Here is a 26,531-nt window from a genome sequence, read left to right as displayed (position 1 = left end):
GAGCTTATTTTAAAATAAATAAACTTACTATATTTTAATCTCCCACCTGCAGCGATACACAGACATTTGTCTGTAACCTATGTACAAATGGTAACAGGACATCTCACGTGCTATAGACCCTTTAGGACAAGATAAAAACATTTTGTTTCTACATCCGATATTACACTTTTATGTGAAACCGCCAGATATCCAACTTTTGACAGAACGCGTCCACACTCTCACATGTATGCTTCACACATATAGGGTGCCCTTCCCAATTCACTAACTCTGGCGTTTACTCGTAACCTCACCTAAGACTTCCTCTATCTGGTAATAGTACTGCATCATATAGACTAAAGTATCCTATTTTACAATTATAAAGATAAAACATCAACGCTCTACTTTCACAGTTTTATCCCGCAACACCTGTTAGTCCGACATTATGGCCTATGCAGAGATAGATGTCAGTGAATATACATCCGTAATTGCGCTTTCATGTCAACCCATCAGCTGTCTGGCTGTGATCCCATCCTAGTTTCTCCCACCAGCACAGTCACACACTGGGATTAACTGTTGTTTATGCAGTGTTGTGTAAGTCTATACATCATGATGGGCATCAAAATATGTAAAACACATATAGGATTCCTTACAACAAAACGGATTTATTTTTTAATAGACCTGCTATATCTACAATGTTTATAGATGTTGTTTGCGTTATGAGGATGACACACGTTTTAAGGTTCACTCATGCACACTGTTTTGAGGTAAGATATTAACACAGTATTTTAGATTATAAAGGAAGGCATAATTCTATTTGTTTAAATAAGAAAAGGTATTCAGTAGATGCCTAGCAGCCAGGATAACTTTAGAACTAAAATAAAAGTGTTTTGTTCCCCCCTCCTCTCTGGTAGTGTCGTAGGTTACTTCAATCACTGAGAAAGTTTAATTGTCTTTGTTATTTAGAAGACAGTCTATCTACGGTTGAAGAAAATAAAACCCGCGACACCTCTCACCACATCCTTCCTCTATGGGAGGGACCTCGAGCACCACTTTTCACATAGGAGTCACTGCATGTCAGAGTCACACACACACACATTACGCAGGCGGGGTCATCAAAAGAGGAATCATATATACAGCAGACATCAATATAGCATCCACAATAACTTTAGGACTAAAAATAAGTTATATGTTTGACAGAGTTGACCATATCATCCTCTTAGCGAGAAGAGGCACTGGGTGGGGCTATCTGGCACTGTTTTAGACTGTTTTTTATCTTACCTGTCGGATTGGAGATTCTGTGTATCTTTGAATAATTATGCGTACCCTTGGGTACCCTCTACTGTAAAGTACGGTGTGCCACAGAGGTCGGTCCAATTTTATTTTCATAATTAATTCAGAGACATGCTATCTCTTTCCATTTTTATGCAGATGATACACAGTTGTACCTGCCCATAAATCCCTGAAATGTTAACCTCATAGAAGGACTGCTGAATTTAAAAACTTGATGTCTAATAATTTCATTCAATTAAATTCAGAGAAGGCAGAGATTGTAGTCATTGGCCCCAGGCATTTCACAAAACATATTCTGCAGTTGGACTGCTTTGGTTAATCAGATTAAATCAAGCCAGTGGCAAGGAATCTTCATGTTTGGTTTGACAATGATTTATGTTTTGAGCAGCACACCAGAAAGTTGGTGCAATTATGTATTTTTCATCTTAGAAACATTTCTATAATTTGACCCTTTTAACTTTTAAAGACACTGAGCATTTACACGCTTTTATTTCAGCACGTTTGGGCTATTGTACCAGTCTTTTTTACCTGCCTGAACAAAAATCTATTGATTGGCAACAGTCTGTACAGAACTCAGCTGCCGGGCTTTTAACTAGAACCAAGAACAAAAGTGACCACATCACTTCTGTTTTAGCCTCATTACACTGGCTCTCAGTATGTTTTAGAATAGATTTTAAGATTTTACTGATTACATTTAAGGCTTTACATGGTCTTGCCCCCTTCTATTTTGCTGACCTACTAGTACCCTACACACCATAAACTCCTAGATCCTCAGGTAAGGGGCTTTTATTATGTTGCACAGACCCGGCTGAAATCGAGCCTTTAGGGCCGTTAGGGCTCTGGAACAATTTACCAAGGGAAATTAGGATGGCTGAATCAGTGAACTCATTTAAATCCCTCGTTAAAACATTTTATTGAAGAGCATTCCCTGATTTTACATGATTAGTTTTAACAGTGCTCTATAAATAAAGATTATTATTGTTGTTGTTGTTGTTGTTATGTTCAGGATTCATTTTAATGTTTTTCTTTTGCATCTTGCCACAAAGCAAAATTGGTTTGGGAACCAAGGAACACAACAACAAGTTCAAGGTGTTGACTTGGCCTTCAATTTCCCCAGATCTCAATCCAATCAAGCATCTCGAGGATGTGCAGGAAAACAAGTCCGATCCATGGAGGACACAACTAATAGCAGTTAAAAGATCTGCTGCTTACGTCTTAATGCAAGATACCACAGCACATCTTCAGAGGTCTTGTGTGGAAATTTTCATAACTGCCACTCCCAAATCAATATGACTACTTCGAATATCATGCTGTGTTGGTGTACACAAATTGGTGTACACATGTCTGACCACTATTTCATACAGTCCACCGTATGCCTACAAGATCTGCCTGCCATTCCAGCACCTTATTTCTTTCACCGCCACAACCACCTGACCTCTCTTCCACTCACTGCCTCAGTAGTAGCTTCCGCTCTACCTCGTCTCAACACATTGTCTTCAGTCGAGGTTGATGAAGCCACACAATCTCTATGCTCTAGACTGAGTTCAAGCCTGTATAGCCTATGACCTCTATCCACCAAGACTGCTTTCCCGAACCAGTCCCAGTAGTGGTTGACTCACACCATCAGGGCCACTGAAAGAAAATGGCAAAAACCAAAGACCATGTCGACCTTAAGGGCTACCAAATGCTCCTACCCTCCTTTTCAATCAGTGCTACCAAAAGTGTGTTCTATAATGGCAGAATTAGCAGTGCCACTGACTCAAGGATACTGTTTTCCACTTTTAAATGTCTATGATGATGCTTGAGGAGCCAGTTTGTAGTATGATGTCATGGTGGATAGATTGCTTGGCTGGGATGACCAAGAGTTCAGTCTTAGAGAAGTTTAGTTGAAGGTGGCAAGCTTTCATTCATGTCCGAGAGACGGTCCATGATCTATGCCAAGAAGGTGGGGTCGCTTGGCAGGAAGGATAGGTACAGTAGGGTGTCATCTTCATAGCAGTAGTAAGAGAAGCCATTTGAGCGAATGATCGTCCCGAGTGATGTATGGTGGAACCAGCTACCACTTGCCACCAGAGAAGGGGTGTCCCTCTCTACACCAAGAAGCTCTTGAGAACTCATCTCTTCCAAGATGATGTATTGATGTTCCCCTTATACCATCTCTAACCCCAAACCTCTAACATACACTTCCTATGCTCTTCATCCTCTATATCTTGCACTTTTCAATAACTCTAACTTCTTCCCCTTGGTGTTTCTCCCATTGATGCCGTACGCGGCAGATCTTACTAGTATTTATTGCTACTCTTACTACTATCTGTTGTCACTTGTAGATCTCTTACTTTATAGATGCTTGTATGTTGTTTCTCAAATGTAAGATTTGGATAAAAGTGTACTGTACTTCCACTTCAGGCCAACATATAATGGTAATGTGTCCTGCACTCTTTTGGCCTGAAAGGTTCACAGCACCAAATACCAGAAAGCTCAAAATACTTCTAATACTCTATAAAACATTTATAGGTCTGGTCATGTTGATCTGTCCTGCACTCTTGTGGCCTGAAAGATGTGCAACAGCAAATGAAGAAAGAAAAATAGAAAGCTCTAAATACTTGTAATATTGTATGTCTGGACTCATCTATACTGAGGCAACACAAAACTCACACATGTATTCAGTTTGTGACACACTTTACCTCCCTTTGGACCCTGTTTGCACACGTGGCTGCTCTCAGTATCACAGTTAAAAAGGATGAAGGTTCAGCAGCTGCCTCAGTCTAGTGGAGGAGACTGTGTATTTTTCTGAAATCTAAAGTTACATGCAGTGATGCAAAGATTGCATTCAGCTGTCTTTATGACTTCATTAGCAGGATAGACCACAGGACTCAAGGATAATTTGTTGGCTGATAAATGTACTTATTTTTCAGGTATTATAACACAAATGTGTAAAAATTCCATAGACTGTCAAAGCTTTTCAGACTGGTTGGTTGTATTTGTAAAGATGTCAGTGAATGATGGTAAATGTTGTAGTTTTCAAAAAGGACGTTTTGTACCTCTGTCATCTATGAGCCTTGATAACCTGGATATATCTCTTCTTCTGTCATTGAACTGAGAGATTGTTCAATGAGAAATGTTAGTTTGCTTGTGCATTAAGTTTATGTGACACACATTTTTTCAACCATGTGTATTTTTTAACATGTCTGGTTGAACTGAAATTTGTTAGTTATGCTCAACATTATCGGGTGAAATTTTTATAATGTGTAACTTACATGCATACAGGCTTATGTGATGTGTCTTCTTGAAATACGTGGTCAAAGGGAAATCTTATTCAGGCTATTTTATTTCCTGGTTATTTTCTTTTTGTCCTTTTTCGATATATCTTTCCCTCTCTCTCCCTCCATCACTCTCACTTCTTTTCTTCCAGCTCTGCTGTTGTGCAGACATGAGCAATAACAGCTTTACCCCTGGGTATTTTCAACTGACTCTATTTACAGACTCTGGGCCCCTCAGATATCTGTTCTTCTGTCTGTGTCTGTTGATCTACATGACTATAATCTCTGCTAACGTTGTCATTATTCTGACAGTCTGCCTGGAGACGTCTCTGCATCAACCCATGTACATGTTTCTCTCCTTTCTCAGTTTAAACTCTCTGTACGGCTCAGCCGGCTTCTTCCCGAGGTTCCTGATGGACATTCTGTCTGACACTCATTTGATCTCACATGCATCTTGTTTCATTCAGATATATGTTATTTACACCTATGCATCATGTGAAATGACCATCCTCAGCATCATGGCCTATGATAGATTTGTTGCTATTTGCCAGCCTTTACACTATCACAGCAAAATGACATTTAGGATGGTGAGACGTCTTCTGATTTTTGCTGTGCTCTACCCTGCAATTACTATTGGCTTCTGTGTTTATCTTACTGTTCGATTGCCTTTGTGTGGAAATAAACTGCACAGGATTTTTTGTTCTAACTGGCCCGTGGTTCGGCTCTCCTGTGTGGACACAACTCTGAACAACACCGTAGCTCTTCTTGTTTTGATAATAACCACCTTCATCCCCCTGCTCTTTGTCCTGTACACCTATCTACGGATTCTGCTTGTGTGCAGGAGAAGCTCGTCTGAATTCAGAGGAAAGGCGTTACAAACCTGCCTGCCCCACATAGTGACATTTGTGACCTATTCATTCTCTATCTTCTGTGACCTGTCATTGACCAGATTTGAGAGTGAAAAACTAAATCCAATCATCACAGGTGTTTTATCTTTAGAGTATTTGATTATTCCCCCCATCAACAACCCTCTAGTTTATGGCCTGAATCTGCCTCAAATCAAAGGAGTGATTTTTAGATTTTTGAAGATACACAAAATGGATCCTGGGGCTTAAATGTAAAACTCATCATGCACAAACTGTATAGCAAACAATGAGTTTCACATGTTGTATATGCATGGTTTAACTCACAGCTGCTCAGACTAAAATACGTCTTTGAAACGCACAACTTACAAATCAGTTTAATAGGATTTAAGATGTGCTTTTAACTTTGTGTGTAACTCTGCTATCATTATGTGTTTAAATATTGTTTTGTTTTATGTTGTGAACCAGGGGATCTTTGTAATTATAATAAATCTAAACTTTAATTATGAAGGATTATCAACAAACAAGATTAAGAGTGTACAGTCAAGCCAGCTGTCCTCTGAGGGACAACTGTGCTTTGTCACCATGTCATCTAATATCTGCATGCTCACAGTGACAATTCCAACACGATGATGTTTACCAGATGGAATGTTTACCATGTTGTGCATCTTATTGTAGTGGACACATTCACTTTTTGACCTGATGATGGAGCTCGATGAAAAGTCAGAGGATCAGCACAGTTCTTACAGTTGATAGGGACATTAATGTGTTTTCTAGATTTCACGACAATGTGTGAAAAAGTGATTGCCCCCCCCGTTAAAACATAAATCGACTGTGGTTTATCACATCTTTGGAAAGCTGAGTTCAATTTTTCTAGCTTTTCTCTAATCAAGAAATTGCTTAAATAGGTCCTATTTATAGCCTGAAGGAGACCCTTTATTCGTGGCCTCAAGCTGAAGTGCACTTGGGTTCTGCAGCAGGACAATGATCCAAAACACACCAGCAAGTCCACCTCTGAATGGCTTAAGAAAAACAAAATGAAGACTTTTGAGTGATCTAGTCAAAGTACTGGCCTGAATCCGATTTAGGTGTTGTGACCTTAAAAAAGCGGTTAAGACTTAAACAGTTCTGCAAAGATGAGAGGGCCAAAATTCCTCCACAGCGCTGTAAAACACTCATTGCCAGTTATCACAAACACTTGATAGCAGTTGTTGCTGCTAAGGTTGGCCCAACCACTTATTAGGTTAAGGGGTCAATCACTTTTTCACACAGGGTCATGTAGGTTTGTTTTTTCCCCCCATAATAATAATAATAATAATAATAATAATAATAAACTTTCATTTAAACTGTATTTCGTGTTTACTTATTTCAATTTGTTTGATCTGAAACATTTTGGTGTGAAAAAACTAAGAAATCAGGAAGGGGGAAAACACTTTTTCACACCACTTGTTTTGTATTGTCATTGTTGAGTGATTTATATGTTGATACATAATAATGAAATAGAGTTTTTAATCTAAGATGTATTCCAAAAGTCAAAAAATGCTCTGGTAGACTAAAGATGACCTGATGGAGAACTGACACAGACGAGCTAGACATGATGAAACTATACTAAAACTGTATTGTAGGTTTGCAAAACAAACAAATAGTAAGTAAGTAAATGTTATTTTTCATCTTTGTCAAGTGATTTTATAGGACCTATATTTCGAATGGATATGAAGCTGGTGGAACAGACGTTGCGGGGCAGTTGGTCTGGCCAAACCGGAAGTTCAGCGGTGCACAGCGTGATTAGCAACTGGGCACCTGTTGGTGAGCCGCTGTTGTGTTATGCTTTTGTCCTGGGCATGAAAACCTGGCACGCTGTATGTTGAGTGGCTGTCCTGCCACAATGTGAGAGAATCAGATTTGAATCGGAATTGGTGTCCAGTGGTTAGTGCTGTTGCCTCACAGCAAGATGGTCCCAGCTTCAAACCCTGGTTTCCCAGGCCTTTCTGCGTTGAGTTTGCATGTTGTCTGCGTGGGTTCTTTCCGGGTGCTCCGTCTTCCTCTCACCGTCCAAAGACATGCGGACTAGGTTAGGACACTAAATTGTCCTTAGGTGTGAGTGTGACAGTTTGTTTGTCTATGTGTGGCCCTGCAATGAATTGGCAACCTGTCCAGGGTGTACCCCCTTCCTTTTGCCCGATGTCAGCTGGGATTGGCTCCAGCCCCCCGCGACCCTTTACGCAGGATAAGCGGTTGACAATGGATAGAAGGATGATGTCCTTGCTTTATTCATCAGAGCAGCGTCTGGACCATGGTTTGAATTACGGGGGATTGGGGGAGGTCTGACAACCCAAATTAAGGGTTGATGCCCCAAAAGCTGTAAAAACAACAGTTATGGGGACTCTAGATTTATTGGTGGCTCTAGTTTTTACATGGTGTCAATATCTGAAATGCAAACAACAAAAAAGGGAAAGGGGGAAAAAAAGCGCAAGTGCGCATGGGCCCCTGGTTCAGTGCCTATTGGCTAATCCAGACAAGACTGACAGAGACAGCAGGGACGGGGAAAAACAAGGGAGTGGGAGGAGGCGAAGCCAAATCATGACCCCTCTCCCACGGGACTTGGTGGAAGTCCCTAATCAGACTGGCATCGAGGATGAACGTACGAGGAACCCACTATCGCTCCTCAAGGCCATGACCCTTCCAGTCCACTAAATTTTGCAGTCCACGACCACGGCACCGCACATCCAACAGGCGCTGGACGGAGTAGGCAGAATGATTGTCGATGACCCGGGCGGGAGAAGGGGGTCCGGACGGAGGGCACAAGGGACTGGTCACCACCGGTTTCAACTGGGACACGTGGAAGGTGGGGTGAATCCTCATCAACCAAGGCAATTGGAGTTTGACAGCTGAGAGATTTTATTCTTTCAACACTATAGGGACCAATGAACCGAGGTGACAGTTTTCTGGACTCTGACCTGGGGGGAATATTTTTGGTAGATAACCAGACCTTCTGACCTTGCTTATATTCGGGGGCCGGGACTCTGTCGGTCTGCCAGCTGCTCTATGTTGTTTCCCGCAGACCCGAGGAGAGCAACCCGGGTGTCCCTCCAGACCATGTGACAGCGGCGGAGGTGGTGTTGGACCGAAAGCACTGTGAGGTCAGTCTCCTGAGCTGGGAACAGAGGGAGTTGTGGGCGTACTCGACCCAAGCCAGGTGGGAACTCCAAAAATTGGTGTTCTGGGCAGCGACACATAGGAGGGCCGCCTCCAGATCTTGGTTGGCCCTCTCAGCTTGGCCATTAGTCTGAGGATGGAAACCAGATGAGAGACTGACAGAGGCGCCAAGAGACCGACAAAACTCACACCATACCTTGGAAACAAACTGTGGGCCTCTGTCCAACACTACAGGTGCTGGAATATCATCAAAAAGTTGATTCATTTCAGTAATTCCATTCAAAAAGTGAAACTTGTATAATGTTTGATCAGCCAAAAAGGACTCATGTCACTCCATTACTCAGTGACCTCCACTGGCTCCCTGTGGCCTCCAGAATCAAATTCAAGTCACTAATGCTTGCATACAGAGTGACTACTGGGTCTGCACCCATCTACCTAAACTCCATAATACAAACTTACGTTCCTTCTCGGCCGCTACGCTCCTCCAACGAACGCCACCTGGCTCTGCCATCCCTTCACACAAAGCAATCCCAGTCCCTGCTGTTCTCATCTGTGACACCACGATGGTGGAACGAGCTACCACACGCCATCAGAGCAGGGGCGTCCCTCTCTAACTTCAAGAAGCTCTTGAAAACTCATCTCTTCCGAGAACACTTCCTCTTATAACACCTCTAACTCCTAACCTCTAACATGCACTTCCTGTGCTCTGAACATGAAAAGTATGAGCTTGTACAGCACTCAATACTTAGTTTTGCCTTTTTTCTGTGGCACTGCTCAGGTGTTATGAGAGCCCAGGTTGCTCTGATAGTGGCCTTCAGCTATTCTGCATTGTTGGGTCTGGCTTATCGCATCTTCCTCTTCACAATACCCCATAGATTTTTTATAGGGTTAAGGTCAGGCGAGTTTGCTGGCCAATTGAGAACAGGGATACCATGGTCCTTAAACCAGGTACTGGTGGCTTTGGCACTGTGTGCAGGTGCCAAGTCCTGTTGGAAAATGAAATCTGCATCTCCATAAAGTTGGTCAGCAGCAGAAAGCATGAAGTGCTCTTAAACTTCCTGTGTTGACCTTGGACCTCAGAAAACACAGTGGACCAACACCAGCAGATGACATGGCACCCAAACCATTACTGACTGTGGAAACTTTCCACTGGACTTCAAGCAACGTGGATTCTGTGCCTCTCCTCTCTTCCTCCAGACTCTGGGACCTTGATTTCCAAAGGAAATGCAAAATTTACTTTCGTCAGAGAACATAACTTTGGACCACTCAGCAGCAGTCCAGTCCTTTTTGTCTTTAGCCCAGGCAAGACGCTTCTGACGCTGTGTCTTGTTCAAGAGTGGCTTGACACAAGGAATGCGACAGCTGAAACCCATGTCTTGCATACGTCTGTGCGTGATGGTTCTTGAAGCACTGACTCCAGCTGCAGTCCACTCTTTGTGAATCTCCCCCACATTTTTGAATGGGTTTTGTTTCACAATCCTCTCCAGGGTGCGGTTATCCCTATTGCTTGAACACTTTTGCCTACCACATCTTTTCCTTCCCTTCACCTCTCTATTAATGTGCTTGGAGACAGAGCTCTGTGAACAGCCAGCCTCTTTAGCAATGACCTTTTGTGTCTTGCCCTCCTTATGCAAGGTGTCAATGGTCGTCTTTTGGGCAGCTGTCAAGTCAACAGTCTTCCCATGATTGTGTAGCCTACAGAACTAGACTGAGAGACCATTTAAAGGCCTTTGCAGGTGTTTTGAGTTAATTAGCTGATTAGAATGTGGCACCAGGTGTCTTCAATATTGAACCTTTTCACAATATTCTAATTTTCTGAGATACCGGTTTTGGGTTTTTTATTAGTTGTCAGTTATAATCATCAAAATTAAAAGGAATTAACTTTCTTTCGGTCAGTACTTTAAAGTATCTGTAATTCAAAACCTTTTGAAAAAGCCCAAACTTGCTCCGGATGTTTTAGCCAACTATAGACCTATATCTAACCTTCCATTTCTCTCTAAGGTTCTGGAGAAAGCAGTTGCTAAACAGCTGTGTGACTTTCTACAGAGCAATAGTTTATTTGAGGATTTTCAGTCAGGATTTAGAGCTCATCATAGCACAGAGACAACACTGGTGAAAATTACTAACGACCTCCTTATTGCATCAGACAAAGGACTTGTCTCTGTACTGGTTTTATTAGATCTTAGTGCTGCATTTGATACCATTGACCATCAGATCCTATTGCAGAGACTGGAACATTTCATTGGCATTAAAGGAACCGCTCTAAGCTGGTTTAAGTCCTATTTATCAGATCGATTTCAGTTTGTACATGTTAACGATGAGTCCTCCATGCATGCCAAAGTTAGTCATGGAGTTCCTCAAGGATCTGTCCTCGGACCAATCCTCTTCACTTTATATATGCTTCATTTAGGCAATATTATCAGGAAACATTCCACAAGCTTTCATTGTCATCGATCAAACCAGATGAAACTCATCAGTTAGCTAAACTTCAAATGTGCCTTCAGGCTGTTAAAACCTGGATGACCTGTAATTTTCTAATGTTAAACACAGATAAAACTGAAGTTATTGTTCCGGGGCCTAAGCACCTCCGTGACGCATTATCTAAAGGTTTCCCTTGATGGCATCGCACTGGCCTCCAGCACCACTGTGAGGAATCTTGGAGTTATCTTTGATCAGGACATGTCGTTTAAGTTTCACATTAAGCAAATTTCATGGACCGCCTTTTTTCACCTACATAATATTGCGAAAATCAGGAACATCCTGTCTAAAAATGATGCAGAAAAACTAGTCCATGCATTTCTTACTTCTAGGCTGGATTACTTTAATTCCTTATTATCAGACTGCTCGAAAAAGTCCATTAAGACTCTTCAGCTGATCCAGAATGCTGCAGCACGTGTTCTGACAGGAACCAGGAAAAGAGATCACATTTCTCCTGTTTTAGCTTCTTTGCATTGGCTTCCTCTCTGTTCCTCTCTTGCCCTCTCTCTCTCTCTCTCTCTCTCTCTCTCTCGCTCTATCGCTCTCCTTCACCCCAACTGGTGGAGGCAGATGGCCGCCCACCCTGAGTCATTGTTCTGCTTGAGGTTTCTGCCTCTTAAAGGAAGTTGTTCCTTGCCTCTGTCGCCTAGTGCTGCTCTTGGTGGGAACTGTTGGGCTTCTGTAAAGAGGATCACAGAGTAGGGTCTAGCCCTGCTCTTTTGTGAAAAGCGCTGTGAGATAACTGTTGTTGTGATTTGGCGTTATATAAATAAAATTGAATTGAAAACACTTGAAATATATCAGTTTGTGTGGAATGAATGTATACATTATACAAGTTTCACTTTTTGAATGTAATTACTGAAATAAATCAACTTTTTGGTGATATGTGATGTGATGATTTCCCCCGGGCGCAGACCGTGCGGGCTGACACAAACTCCAGTGTGTCAGCCTCCATAGTGGACCACCAGAAACCTCTTTTAAGCAGGGACAAGGTCCTCCGGTAGCCAGGGTGGCAGGCGAAACATGAATTGTGGACCCACTGCAGGACCCGTGAGTGGACTGGATCAGGAACAAACGGTTAGCAGGACTGTTACCTGGATCTGGGTGGGTTCTTTGGGCCTCCCTTATGATATACTATACTCAATCTCCCAGGAAATGGCCGCCACCACACAACTGGGTGTCTGGACTGGGTGCGCCCGTGGAGGAGTGGTACATCCGGGAGAGGGCATGAGGTTTTGTGTTCCTAGGGCTGGGTCTGGGTCTAGTTTAGAGAAAAGTTGAATCGACCAAAAAACAAAGCCCAACATGCCTCTTGGCGGTCTGAATGTAAGTGAGGTTTTATGATTAGTCCATACAATAAAGGGCTGTTCTGTGCCTTCAAGCCAATGCCGCCACTCTTCTAAGCTAAGAATCCTGCCGGCAGACCAGTCGAGATGGGGGTTATGTAGTTTGAGCAAGGAAACCCTAAAATGGGGTCTGGGGAGCAGAGATTACTTTAAATGATATTTCTTTATGGTGATTTCCAGACAATATTAGTTTAAGAGGTTCAGTAGACTCAGTAACATGGGCTAGGATTCGGCCATCTAAGGCCCGGGCAGTGCAAGGCTCAGGAAGGGGCTCTATAGAAAAACTGGACTGGACGGCCAAATCAATAAAATTTCCCTCCCTCCGCAGTCAATAAGGGCCTGGAGTGGCAGAGAAAGCAAAGGCGTACACAAGGTGGCAGGAATTAACAGACGGAGGGGATTGTTAGTGGGACTAGGGCTCGGGCTCTGCACTATGCCCACGCCTACTGAGGAGCCGGGCCTTTTTGCCGGACTGGGCAGGAGGCAACAAAATGTCCTTTGATACAGAGGCCCGAGTTACGTCTGCAGGAGTGTTCCTCCTCCTGAGATAGCCGGGCCCAATCCAGCTGCATGGGCTCAGGAAAGGTGCTGGAAGTTGGCCGTGGCTGGGATCTGAGGGAAAGCAACAGTAATGAGTGGGTGATATGGCAGAGAACCACAGGAGAACATGCAAACTCCACACAGAAAGGGCGGGACCAGGGTTTGAACCCGCAACCTTCTTGCTGTGAGGCCTAAGTGCTATCCACTGGATCACTATGCCACGCTGATGGGGGTCATCCCGTGACACTAACTCATCCTTAAAGGGGTACTTTACGATTTGAATCCAATCCACTTTTTGTTAAATATTTCCTCATGGGTAGGTAGCTCTGTTTTTCGTGTGCTCTGGAAAAAAATCCTTTCCTACACAGCCCCTGGGTTGAGCACAAACAAAACAGCTCAGAGCAAGCAGCAGGTGGCGGTGGCGCGCTCAAAGCAGTGGGAGAGAGAATGTAAACAAACAACGGTACGTTCGAACATGCTGGACTCATTACGGGACTCTAGCTGTGAAGATGACTGAGAAACATTGTGATATTGATCGCCGATGGACGATGGCATCGTCTGTCAGCCCAACCCTACCACCTTTACATCTGATGTTGCTTGAGGAGCCAGTTTGTAGTATGATGTCATGGAGGATAGATTATTAGGTTTAGAGGTTTACTATTCATTAACTCTTACTTTTTCCCCAAGGTATTTATCCCATTGATGCTGTATGCACTATTAGCTCTTACTAGCATTTATTGATCCTCTTACTATTATCTTACTTATCTATTGTCACTTGTAGATCTCTTACTTTATTGATGCTAGTATGTTGTTTCTCAAATGTGAGACGATTTGGATAAAAAAATGTCTGCGAAATGAGTAAATGTGTATGTACTTCCAGTTCCGGCCATCATCACATTATGTTAATGAGTCCTGCACTCTTATGGCCTGAAAGGTTCACAACACCAGATACTAGATAGCTCTATAATACTTGTAATAGGTCTGGACTCCGGTCTACTGAGGCAACACAACACTCACATAGTCAGTTTGTGACACACTTTACCTCCCTTTGGACCCTGTTTGCACACGTGACTGCTCAGTAAGACAGTTAAAAAGGATGAAGGTTCAGCAGCTGCCGCAGTGTAGGGGAGGAGGCTGTGTATTTTTCTGAAATCTAAGTTACATGCAGTGATGCAAAGATTCTGTTTAGCTGTCTTTATTATTTTATTACCAGAATAAATCATGGGACAAGTATGTAGAGTGTAATTGGTTGACTGATATATGTATTTTATATTTTACAGCTACTATAGACCACACAAGTGGAAAACTTCCATAAACTGTCAAAGCTTTTCAGATTGGTTGATTGTATTTGTAATGCTATCAGTGACTAATGTTAAAGTTTCACACTTGAAAAGGATATTTTGAATCTCTGTCATCTGTGAGTCTTGATAACCTGGATGTATCTCTTCTTCTGTCATTGAACTAAGACATTGCTCAATGAGAAATGTTTATTTGCTTGTACATTAGGTACATGGGACACTGACACTTTTACTAATGTTAACCTTTTGAACATGTCTGTTTGAACTACCTGAAACTTGTTAATAGTGCTGAATATTATCAGGTGAAATTGTTGAAATGTGCAACTTATGCAACTTACATGCATGCAGGCTAATGAAATGTGTCTTGTTGAAATAAGTGTTCAATAGGAAATCTTATTCTGGCCATTTTAAGTTTGACCTTTTTGTCCTCTTTCGATCGGCCTTTTCCTCTCTCTCCCTCCATCACTCTCATTTCTCTTCTTCCAGCTCTGCTGTTGTGCAGACATGATGAGCAATAACAGCTTTACTCCTGAGTATTTTCAGCTGACTCTGTTTACAGACTCTGGGCCCCTCAGATATCTGTTCTTCTGTCTGTGTCTGTTGGTCTACATGACTATAATCTCTGCTAACGTTGTCATTATTCTGACAGTCTGCCAGGAGAAGTCTCTGCATCAACCCATGTACATATTTATCTCCTGTCTGTGTTTAAACTCTCTGTACGGCTCAGCCGGCTTCTTCCCCAGGTTCCTGATGGACATTCTGTCTGACACTCATTTGATCTCACGTGCATCTTGTTTCATTCAGATATATGTTATTTACACCTATGCATCATACGAACCAACCATCCTCAGCATCATGGCCTATGATAGATTTGTTGCTATTTGCCAGCCTTTACACTATCACAGCAAAATGACCTTTAGGATGGTGAGACATATTCTGATTTTTGCTCTGCTCTATCCTGCATTTGCCATTGGATTTATTCTTTATCTTACTGTTCGATTGCCTTTGTGTGGAAATAAATTGCACAGGCTTTTCTGTTCTAACTGGCCTGTGGTTCGGCTCTCCTGTGTGGATCCAACTTTGAACAATATAGTAGCTCAGTATGTTTTAATAACCTTCTTTGCCCCCCTGCTCTTTGTCCTGTCCACCTATCTACGGATTCTGCTTGTGTGCAGGAGAAGCTCGTCTGAATTCAGAGGAAAGGCGTTACAAACCTGCCTGCCCCACATAGTGACATTTGTGACCTATCTGTTTTCGGTATTCTGTGACCTGACACTGACTCGATTAGAGACTGATAAAATGAATCCAAACATTGCAGTTGTTTTCTCTTTAGAGTATTTGATCATTCCCCCCATCAACAACCCTCTAGTTTATGGCCTGACTCTGTCTCAAATCAAAAGAGTGATTTTTAGATTTTTGAAAATACACAAACTGGGTCCTGCTGATAAAATATAAAACTCATCATGCAAATACTGAGTAGCAACATTAAGCCCCTGTTTTTGACCAAATTTGCTTCTGGATTATGGTAAATGTATTTGTCCATAGATTTTGTTTGCTTTCAAATATATTTTAAAAAGAATATAATAATAATAATAATAGAATAGATGTAAAATAGATAAACATGAACCACAACAATAATATTAATATTGTACAAGATGTATATGCATGGTTCAACCTACAGCTCCTTAGAAACTCACAACTTAAGAATCAGTTTGACAGGATTTTAGGTGTATGATGGGAATTTGGATTTTAGATGTTTCTTTGATTAATATCCGTTTTTTAGTTTTGTATGTTAATCTGCATTTATTCCGTGTTTTTAATAACATTTGTTTTTGTGTTGTGAAGCATTTGCTGTTTTTAATTATAATAAAGTATAATAATAATGTAATGGGAATAATATATTTTACCAATGTCATTAACCTCTGTACTTTGCTGTGTATCAGTGTTTTGATATAGTGAACATCTGAATTATTCCTTTCAATAAATATCACAAAGACAACTGTTTGTTCTTTATTGCAGTACAATTGCAAATACAATACAATTGACAATTTACACCACAAATAACACTAAACTGTAATGATGTAGGATAATAACAAACAAGACTAACAGTGTAGAGCCATGCCAGCTGTCCTTTGAGGCTGTACTTCAGCACAGCTGTGCTTTATTACCATATTATGCAACATCAGCATGCTATGCTGCTCACAGTGACAATGCTAACATGATGATGTTTATCTGGTATAGTTTGTCCCATGTTCAGCATCTTATTGTGGTGGACATATAAAAAACATTCTGTGATAATGGAGCTAGATGAAAAGTCAGAAGGTCACCACTGACAAGCTAGCAAGCTAGCCAAGATGAATAGATGAACCTCACTTGGGAGACACATTGCAATGGACAGGTTACAATTGTGTCCCACAGGGGACAAAGAGGATGAAGCCAGTAAGTAGGTGTCTTGGGATCAATCCTGTCTGCAGGCAGGGAGTAAAAATATTATGAATTACCTTAATCTCATAATAATACCGCTTTTTTTAATTGACATTTTATTTTATTTTTTGTGCAAAGGATATCTTTTTTTATTGCAAGACAAAATACACAACAAAGACATGACAATACAAAGGGAACAAGATGAGAAAAAAAGTATTATCATTTTGATTATAGATATTCTGCCCATAATGGATATTGGTAGGTTCATCCAGTGCTGAAGGTCGTAATTTATTGTTTTAAGTAATGGTGTAAAGTTGAGAATAGCTCTGACAGCTTGGGGGAAACTCCAAGTATGTGATGTGACTTGCATAATGGCAAGCTAGTCTGCCTGTCCAGTTCAATAAACCAAGTACTGCTATCTCACTCACAAATCATAATACAATGACTTAAATCATCCCAAGGCAGCGTATGCCTCAATATTATGGCAAAATAGAATTCACTGAAAATCACCAAAGCACAAAGCACACTAGTAGGCTACCGTAGCATCACCTCTGTCTTTTTCCGTCTCTTTAATAAAGTTAGCTAACATAACAGTTATAATAATATATAATCCTTATTTGTAGAGCACTTTCCAAAAACAAGTTACAAAGTGCTTTAACAAGTGTAAAGAATAATACAAAAAAACAAGATAAGAGCATAGAGCAAGAGCACAGTTAACTTACTGAGGCTGAGCATAGCTGGTAGAGTAATTTAGATGGTGCTTCCAAGCTAACATTGGCTAGCTCGACATCGTCCTCTTCATTTCTTGCTTTTTTGAAAAAGCTTCTTATTACCCCGGACATATTTTATTGCAGCCGCTTCTTTCTCTTACCTATCTATTTTTTTCTTTCTCTTGGCAGCTCCACTGGGATTTCAGTTGCTACAGCTTCAGTTTACACGAACACTAACTTTACACTCACAGATACAAGCTATCTGACCATGGATCAGTTACAAATTAATTCCACCATTTTAATCTCAACTTTTTCTTACAAAAACTGGGGCTCCTTGACACCTGCCCAGGTTGGCCATATGGTAGATCTGGGTCAGCATAATGGGATTGGTGATGAATGGGCTGACACATCCCAGCTATTACTTTGAAATGAAAGAATAGATGATTTTTCCCAGTTAAGAGTATTCTGAAATTTTGGAGAATGTTTCAATTAGTTTTGTTGTTTCTTGTAATGATGGGAGCGGATATTGTAGGAATAGTAATATATCATCTGCAAAAAGACTAATCTTATGATGTACATTTGGCATTTGAATTCCTTTAATGCGAGTGTTCGATGAAAATGGTAAATAGAGAGGGGGAGAGTGGATATCCTTACCTAGTACCCCTGTGTAGTGTTACACTTTTTGATGTTAGTCCATTGGTAATGATTGTGAAACTTACATACTGAACTTTTAATAAGTGTTCCTGCATTTTAAAATTATTAAAAAAAAATCAAAATGGCCCCTTAAATTCACTATAATGCAAGAAAACAGTCTCTGGGTTCACACACAGCTTTTAGGGGGAACTTTAACAGACACCAGATTGGTTTGGTCTCCCAATTTCTCTGATGACTGGAGATTACCAAGGATGCTGATCACATTTTATTATTAATTTATTGACCATGGTTAGTGAGTTGGATTTGTTGGATTTTCATCTATACGTGCTTTAAATTTAAACAAACTTCCTGCAGATAGAAAAGTGATGTCCGCAACCCCTGCGGTGGGTATTGTCACACACTGTTAAGGGTTGGGCACATGGGGATGAGGGGGTAGGGGGGTAAACTTAAATCTTGCCTAGGGCCCCGACACTGTCAGGCCCCTGTATGGATGCTTGCTCAAGACCCTTTCGTGTCACTTTTTAACTCACTTCTGGACATGCAAAGCTCCTCATTCAGGTTAAAAAGAATAAATACGCAGCATCTCATTAGATTTTCAAAATAAAAAACATACATAAATGTTTGAAATGCTTGCAGTTTAGTTAGGTTTAGCATCAAAACCATTTGGGTAGATTGAAGACCATGGTTTGGGTTAAAATAAGTATGTTAGTGATCTAAGTTTAGATACATAACTTAAGTTGGTTAAGTCAATTACATATGTTATGTAGCTATGTATGTCAGTTGCCTAAGTTACTGATCCAGAGTTTATCTGATCTCGCTCTCTGAAACAGAAAACCCAGAGTTTCCGTCATCTCAGGCTCAAAATACACAGAATTTTCACTAATCCTGCTTTCTGAAACGGGGCCCTGGTGCCTGAAATCTGAGAGCTGAGATCTGAGACTTCTTGTCTTGCTGCAGTCTGCTGGTCTGGTCATTCTGTCTGCTGTCTGAGAACTGATGCAGAGGACACAAGTGAAAACAAGTGAATTGTGTTTATAGTTTAGTAGTGACTCCTTCTTTTGATGGCTGAAGAAATGTTTCAGGAAAAATAATCTGTTGGACTGCAATCTGTATATGTGTCTTACCACTAGGTGGCAGCAAACTATTGAAATCATGTCTAAGTCACTGTTGTTAGTGTGTGTGTGTGTGTGTGTGTGTGTGTGTGTGTGTGTGTGTGTGTGTGTGCTGAAGAATCCTCCAGAATATAATTATGTACCTGGCTTTAAATGCTTATAAACTTAGTATGTCTAAGATGTGTATTTGTAAGGTTCAAGTTAAAACCCCCACCTTCATCTGTTCTTCACTTCTCTTTTATCATAAGTCATCCTAAAACTTCTCACAATTCAGTGAGTATATTTGTGTTCCCCTAGTATCACAACGGCATGTATTTCAGAGTACTGGCACTTAAAGGAAAATGTTTAAACTGCTAAACGCTGCAATCATAATAAATAAACTCCTGTTGTGACCATGTTTTCGTTTAATTTGTGTTGGTGCTAAGCAGGAAGTTTGATTTACATGGAGGTTCTGCTTTAGTATGTGTTTCATCATCAGAAGAAAGATGAACTCCTTCATTACAAACTACCACAACACAGAAGCCACCGGTTACAACTTTTGCTACAAAATCAACTGTAACTCTCTTGAATCTCAGGTCTCTCGACGATCAACCCGAGACAGAGAGAAAGTCAGGACAGGTACATAGATATGTAGTTATATACTAAATAAGTTAGTGTCCACGCTGTGTGAAACTCCTCTGAAACCAGCCATGTCAAGGAAGTAAAACAAGGTACAAGGTTGTTCATTAGTCATTATACAGCACAAGGCTGCATAACAAAATTAAATTTTTAGTTCCTTCATGCTACACACACAACATATAGGCTAATTAAGTGTAGGACTATATTAAAATATGGTAACATATAAAATAAAATAAAACAATAGTTATTTATATACATACACGTACCTACCCCAAACATTCCACAGTGCATTTTTTGAATTTGCATGGGGTGAAGGTAAACAGCAGCAACCAGATGATAATAGGAAAATTTCATCTTCACAATAAACAGTCTGACATTTGGGAGTCCATCCTGACTGTGTCTGTGCACTAAGCATCATCTATGTAAAACACAGAGTCCACCTCCTCTCATCTTGAAGGAGTCCTGCGTTGACAGCACAGAACATGGAACACCTGTCTTCACTATTTCACATCTGCTGTTAATGCTTCACTTTTGTTCAGCCTGAATTTGTGTCCACAGTCTGCAACAACGAAAAGAAACATTTCTGCCAAGAAACACACCCATGTTTGTACTTCTATATTTGGGAGGACCTTCATTGATATAATGCATCCCCCAGCCTCTGACCCCAACCTTAAAGCATAGCGTTATCACAATGAATTAAATGACTAATGAAGGACCATGTTACTCTCTGACTGCTGGACGCAGAAAAAAGCTAAAAAAGTCAGCTATTGCAGGTTCAACCATCACAATTAAAGGCCGTACCCTAACCTTTAATCTGAACAGAACCTAAACCTGATTCTTACTCTCAAACAGCCTTAAGAAGGTCCAAAGTGAGGCCTGTCTCTCCCACTGTCTAAAACTTAAATTGGTCCTCACAACAACGTACAAAAGCACACACACCCACAGGGCACTAAACTTTACACAGCATGGAAACGAGGCTTACATGCATCTGTGCTCTACATGGTACGTAATCTGCATAATTATGCCTTACACAATGTCCATTACACCATCCCTTTCACAAACACACAAACATGCTCCCCCTCCCCCCTCACTCTGTAACACACTATTTTGCATATCAACTTGCACACGTTAATAATGGCATGTAAACCGGGCTTAAATGTTCATCTCTGTTTGTTACAGTGTCTGCATATTCAAGCCTCAAACTGTATGTTTTACACCACCCCTCTTCCTCTTCCACACAAACATAAACCTCCCCCCTCCTGTGAGTCTCATGGGAGTTCTGCCACACATTCTTTAGCGCACACTTCATTGTAGCAGTGATTCAGAGCAGCCCATGGCCAAATAAGACGAAAACCCCTCAGCATTTGAGCTGTTGCTGTACACAGACGTGACTGCTTGTGGATTTATAGATGATGAAATAAAAGGGCTGGGTTGTTGTTGAGCTGCATAGCCAAACACTGATATTTGTATAAGACAGCTTCATCAAATATCTCTTTCTAAACCAGCACTGTGTGTAATTTCAAACTCTTTTAGATTTGTTTAAGTGGCAATCACATAAAACAACCTCAGACTTGAGACTTTGCACTTGGGTACTTGCAAATCTTGACTTTAATTGTTCTGTCATGATTTAGGACCTAAAGGAAACATGGGATTTAGCTCTTGGGATTTGGTTCTTCATTACCCTGGACTTCCCTGTCTTAACTTAGGATCTCTTTGTCCAGACTTGGGACTTGAATGGTACCTTCACCTGGACAAGTCTGATGACGTCAGCTTTATTCGCATAGCTCTATATCACATGAGGCACAGAGGAGGAATCCCCCTTACATGAAGGACAGACAGGAAATAGATGACGTGACTTGGTTATTGCCTTTCTTAACTTGGGACTTGAACTCCACATGACTTGGTTCTTGACTTTTTTAACTTGGGACTTGAACTCCACATGACTTGGTTCTTGCCTTTCTTAACTTGGGACTTGAACTGGACTTGACTTGGTTCTTGCCTTCCTGAACTTGGGACTTGAAATGGACTTGACTTGGTTATTGCCTTCCTGAACTTGGGACTTGAACTGGACTTGACTTGGTTCTTGCCTTCCTGAACTTGCCACTTGAACTGGACTTGACTTGGTTCTTGCCTTCCTGAACTTGCCACTTGAACTGGACTTCACTTGGTTCTTGCCTTCCTGAACTTGCCACTTGAACTGGACTTGACTTGGTTCATGCCTTTCTTAACTTGCCACTTGAACTGGACTTGACTTGGTTCTTGCCTTCCTGAACTTGCCACTTGAACTGGACTTGACTTGGTTCTTGCCTTTCTTAACTTGCCACTTGAACTGGACTTGACTTGGTTCTTGCCTTCCTGAACTTGCCACTTGAACTGGACTTGACTTGGTTCTTGCCTTCCTGAACTTGGGACTTGAACTGGACTTGACTTGGTTCTTGCCTTCCTGAACTTGGGACTTGAAATGGACTTGACTTGGTTCTTGCCTTTCTTAACTTGCCTCTTGAACTGGACTTGACTTGGTTCTTGCCTTCCTGAACTTGCCACTTGAACTGGACTTCACTTGGTTCTTGCCTTTCTTAACTTGCCTCTTGAACTGGACTTGACTTGGTTCTTGCCTTCCTGAACTTGGGACTTGAACTGGACTTGACTTGGTTCTTGCCTTTCTTAACTTGCCACTTGAACTGGACTTGACTTGGTTCTTGCCTTTCTTAACTTGCCACTTGAACTGGACTTGGTTCTTGCCTTCCTGAACTTGGGACTTGAACTGGACTTGACTTGGTTCTTGCCTTCCTGAACTTGCCACTTGAACTGGACTTGACTTGGTTCATGCCTTTCTTAACTTGCCACTTGAACTGGACTTGACTTGGTTCTTGCCTTCCTGAACTTGCCACTTGAACTGGACTTGACTTGGTTCTTGCCTTCCTGAACTTGGGACTTGAAATGGACTTGACTTGGTTCTTGCCTTTCTTAACTTGCCACTTGAACTGGACTTGACTTGGTTCTTGCCTTCCTGAACTTGCCACTTGAACTGGACTTGACTTGGTTCATGCCTTTCTTAACTTGCCACTTGAACTGGACTTGACTTGGTTCTTGCCTTCCTGAACTTGCCACTTGAACTGGACTTGACTTGGTTCTTGCCTTCCTGAACTTGCCACTTGAACTGGACTTGACTTGGTTCTTGCCTTTCTTAACTTGCCTCTTGAACTGGACTTGACTTGGTTCTTGCCTTCCTGAACTTGCCACTTGAACTGGACTTGACTTGGTTCTTGCCTTTCTTAACTTGCCACTTGAACTGGACTTGACTTGGTTCTTGCCTTCCTGAACTTGCCACTTGAACTGGACTTGACTTGGTTCATGCCTTTCTTAACTTGCCACTTGAACTGGACTTGACTTGGTTCTTGCCTTCCTGAACTTGCCACTTGAACTGGACTTGACTTGGTTCTTGCCTTCCTGAACTTGCCACTTGAACTGGACTTCACTTGGTTCTTGCCTTTCTTAACTTGCCTCTTGAACTGGACTTGACTTGGTTCTTGCCTTCCTGAACTTGCCACTTGAACTGGACTTGACTTGGTTCTTGCCTTCCTGAACTTGCCACTTGAACTGGACTTGACTTGGTTCTTGCCTTCCTGAACTTGGGACTTGAACTGGACTTGACTTGGTTCTTGCCTTTCTTAACTTGCCTCTTGAACTGGACTTGACTTGGTTATTGCCTTCCTGAACTTGCCACTTGAACTGGACTTGACTTGGTTTTTGCCTTTCTTAACTTGCCACTTGAACTGGACTTGACTTGGTTCTTGCCTTTCTTAACTTGCCACTTGAACTGGACTTGGTTCTTGCCTTCCTGAACTTGCCACTTGAACTGGACTTGACTTGGTTCATGCCTTTCTTAACTTGCCACTTGAACTGGACTTGACTTGGTTCTTGCCTTCCTGAACTTGCCACTTGAACTGGACTTGACTTGGTTCATGCCTTTCTTAACTTGCCACTTGAACTGGACTTGACTTGGTTCTTGCCTTCCTGAACTTGCCACTTGAACTGGACTTGACTTGGTTCTTGCCTTCCTGAACTTGGGACTTGAAATGGACTTGACTTGGTTTTTGCCTTTCTCATGGTAGTTGCATTTCCTGACTCGAGACCTGTAAAAAACTAAAAACGGAGCGACTGGAAATTATACAGTACACCAGTACTACTCCTCTGTCAGTGTGATGACTCTCACTAATGTAAGTGAGTCAGTTTTGTTTGAGAAACTCTTTACTTTTATTTGTTTGAGCTTCGTTGGTTGATGCTGTGACCTCACATAATCATCACTGATTTAAATAATATTGATCAACAGAATAAGCAACGGGCTGTTGTATTACGGACATTTAGTCGAACAGGACAGAAACATTATGCTCCTTTAAATGTTATTGGGCTAAAAGGTAGTACACCGTTAGTGGAATGTAACTAAGTACATCTACTCAAGTACTGTTTTAAGTACACATCTGAGGTACTTGTTCTTTACTTGAGTATTTTCTTTTCATGCCACTTTTATTTCTACTGCAGCTCATCTCAGAGGGAGATATTGTAGTTTTAACTTGTAGTTACTTTGCAGATAAAGATTTTTACACAAAACACATGACGAGTTTATAAAATATGATGTTTTGTTATAAATGAAACTTCCCAACAGGTTATACAAGGACAACTGAAACGATTAGTGTATTAATCAATCAGTTGATTGACATAACATTTTTGGTGTTTGATGGTTTCAGCTTCTCTCATGAAGATCTGCTGCTTCTCCTCTGACTGATTAGTAGTAACGTTGATCTTTGGACTGCTGGTTGTGAAGGCGTCACTTTGGGCTCTGGGTAACTGTGACGGCAGAATCTTTACAAACCAAACAATCAATCAGAATGAAAAGAATCATCAGCTGCAGTCTGAAACTAAACAGTTCAGAATGAGCTGCACAACTAAAGCAGCAACATCCTGCTAAACATTAATGAGGAGGAAGAAGAATCTGATTTGTACAGTCCGGTAGTTTTACTTTATATCTGAATACTTCCTGCACCACAGCACACTGCTCTAGCTGAGCTTCTCATCACTGTCTGACTAAATATGGGCAGAACACTTGTGTACGATCTTCAGACAGTGACATTTATAGATGTGGATTTAAAGGTTTAAAGTGTGTGAGCTGGAGATTTATCCCTGACACAATGACTAACGGTGGGATCAGTCGACACTCCCTGTAGAGACTTGCACAATTATAAAAACTCAGAATGTGTTGCTTCACTTTGTAGCAGCAGCTGAAGTGGTGGCAGTGGTGGATCCTTTATTTAAGTAAAAGTACCAATACCTTACTGATAAAAGTGCTGCATTGATAATGTTACTTAATGAAAATCATGTAGGTATAATCAGGAAAATGCATAAAGTCTTAAAAGTAAAGGTACTCGCTGCGGAATGAAAAATGTCCTGTGATGATTCTGAAAAGATAAATTCTGAAAATAGTGAGAAATGTTATCATAGTTGCCCAAAGTGACTCTTTTACAACGCTCGTTCTGTCAGTCCAAACTTCAAAATGATTAAAAATACATTAAATTAATCAAGAGGAAAAGCAGCAAATCTTCACGTGAAATATTTTTACATGAAAAATTACAATTATCAGTTGCCAATGAAATGTCTGTCCCACAACTAATGTACTGTACTTGTATTAAATGGTGGGAGTTTAGTTTAGACCAAAACATCATATTTTATAAACTCTTCATGTGTTTTGTGTCTAAAAATCTTAACTTGTAAAGTAACTGAAGCTGTCAGATAAATGTAGTGAAGTAAAAAGTACAACATCTCCCTCTGAAACTAAACCTGGAGAAGCAGCATTCAGTTTTTATGCTTCATATCTCTGGAACAAACTCCCAGAAAACTGCAGGTCTGCTGAAACTCTCAGTTCTTTTAAATCAAGACTGAAGACTTTTCTTTTTACCGCTGCCTTTAATTTCCACTGCACTGTCCTGTTTTATCCTGTCTGTATTTTCTATTTTAATTGGTTTATAACTTATAACTACTTTTATATTTTACTGTTGCCCTGTTATGTAAAGCACTTTGAATTGCCTTGTTGTTGAAATGTACTATAAAAATAAATTTGCCTTGCCTCCGTGGTGGAGCAGAACTAGAAAGGAAAATACAAGTAAAGTGAAGTACAAATACCTCTAATTTGTACTTAAGTACACATATTTTAATCACTGCAGCACTGTGAGGATGAAGTGAAACCGTGAGGGGAATAAAACATGACAAACAGCAGAAATCCCCCCCATGAAGTGTCCCTGCTGCAGGAGGCCCCGCCTGTCCTGCAGAAGTGTCCCTCTGTCTGATGCGGCGGACTTAACTTCCTGTTGTGCGTCAGGAATATGCTGCGTCAAGCTGAACGCACACAGACCGGAAGCAGGCCTTCGGAATAAAAGCATGACGTGTCTTGTCAGGTAAATTTAAATTTAGTTCTTAATCGATTGATCACATTTAAAAAGGCATTTTTAAGGTAAAGACGTACGCTTTTTAAGTCACATGTACGCAAAATAGTGTCGATTTTTATTTTTCCACACTACTATTATTTATATTTTTTAAATTTCTTTTTCATATTTTCCACTTACCAACTTTTTTGTTGTTCATTGAATGAATGAATGAAGTTTTATTATTGTGTCATGCGTACAATTACACCCAGACCGCAAGGGCTTACAAGACACCAAATTCAGTCTGGCCAGGACCAGCGTACTGCATGTACAGTGTAAAACAGCACAGAGAGGAGAAAAATACTAATAAATATCTACATATGCACC

General features: G+C 41.0%; 2 protein-coding genes across 2 annotated transcripts; both read left to right on the top strand.

Annotated features, from left to right (window-relative positions):
* The first annotated feature begins 4,699 nt into the window (after nt 1–4,699).
* Nucleotides 4,700–5,644, top strand: LOC119903616 (olfactory receptor 6N1-like). The gene has a single exon (XM_038719858.1). The coding sequence runs from the start codon at nt 4,700–4,702 to the stop codon at nt 5,642–5,644; it is 945 nt and encodes a 314-aa protein (XP_038575786.1).
* Nucleotides 5,645–14,714: 9,070 nt separating this feature from the next.
* LOC119903615 (olfactory receptor 142-like) lies at nt 14,715–15,665 on the top strand. The gene has a single exon (XM_038719856.1). It carries the CDS (start codon nt 14,715–14,717, stop codon nt 15,663–15,665), a length of 951 nt encoding a protein of 316 aa, XP_038575784.1.
* The last annotated feature ends 10,866 nt before the right edge of the window (nt 15,666–26,531 follow it).

This window comes from Micropterus salmoides, unplaced genomic scaffold, assembly GCF_014851395.1.
Source record: "Micropterus salmoides isolate LMB-PRFRI ecotype aquatic unplaced genomic scaffold, ASM1485139v1 Ms_hic_scaffold_15, whole genome shotgun sequence".
Taxonomy (NCBI): domain Eukaryota; kingdom Metazoa; phylum Chordata; class Actinopteri; order Centrarchiformes; family Centrarchidae; genus Micropterus; species Micropterus salmoides.
The sequence above is the reverse complement of the archived record's forward strand: the minus strand, read 5'-3'. Positions and strand labels throughout refer to the sequence as shown.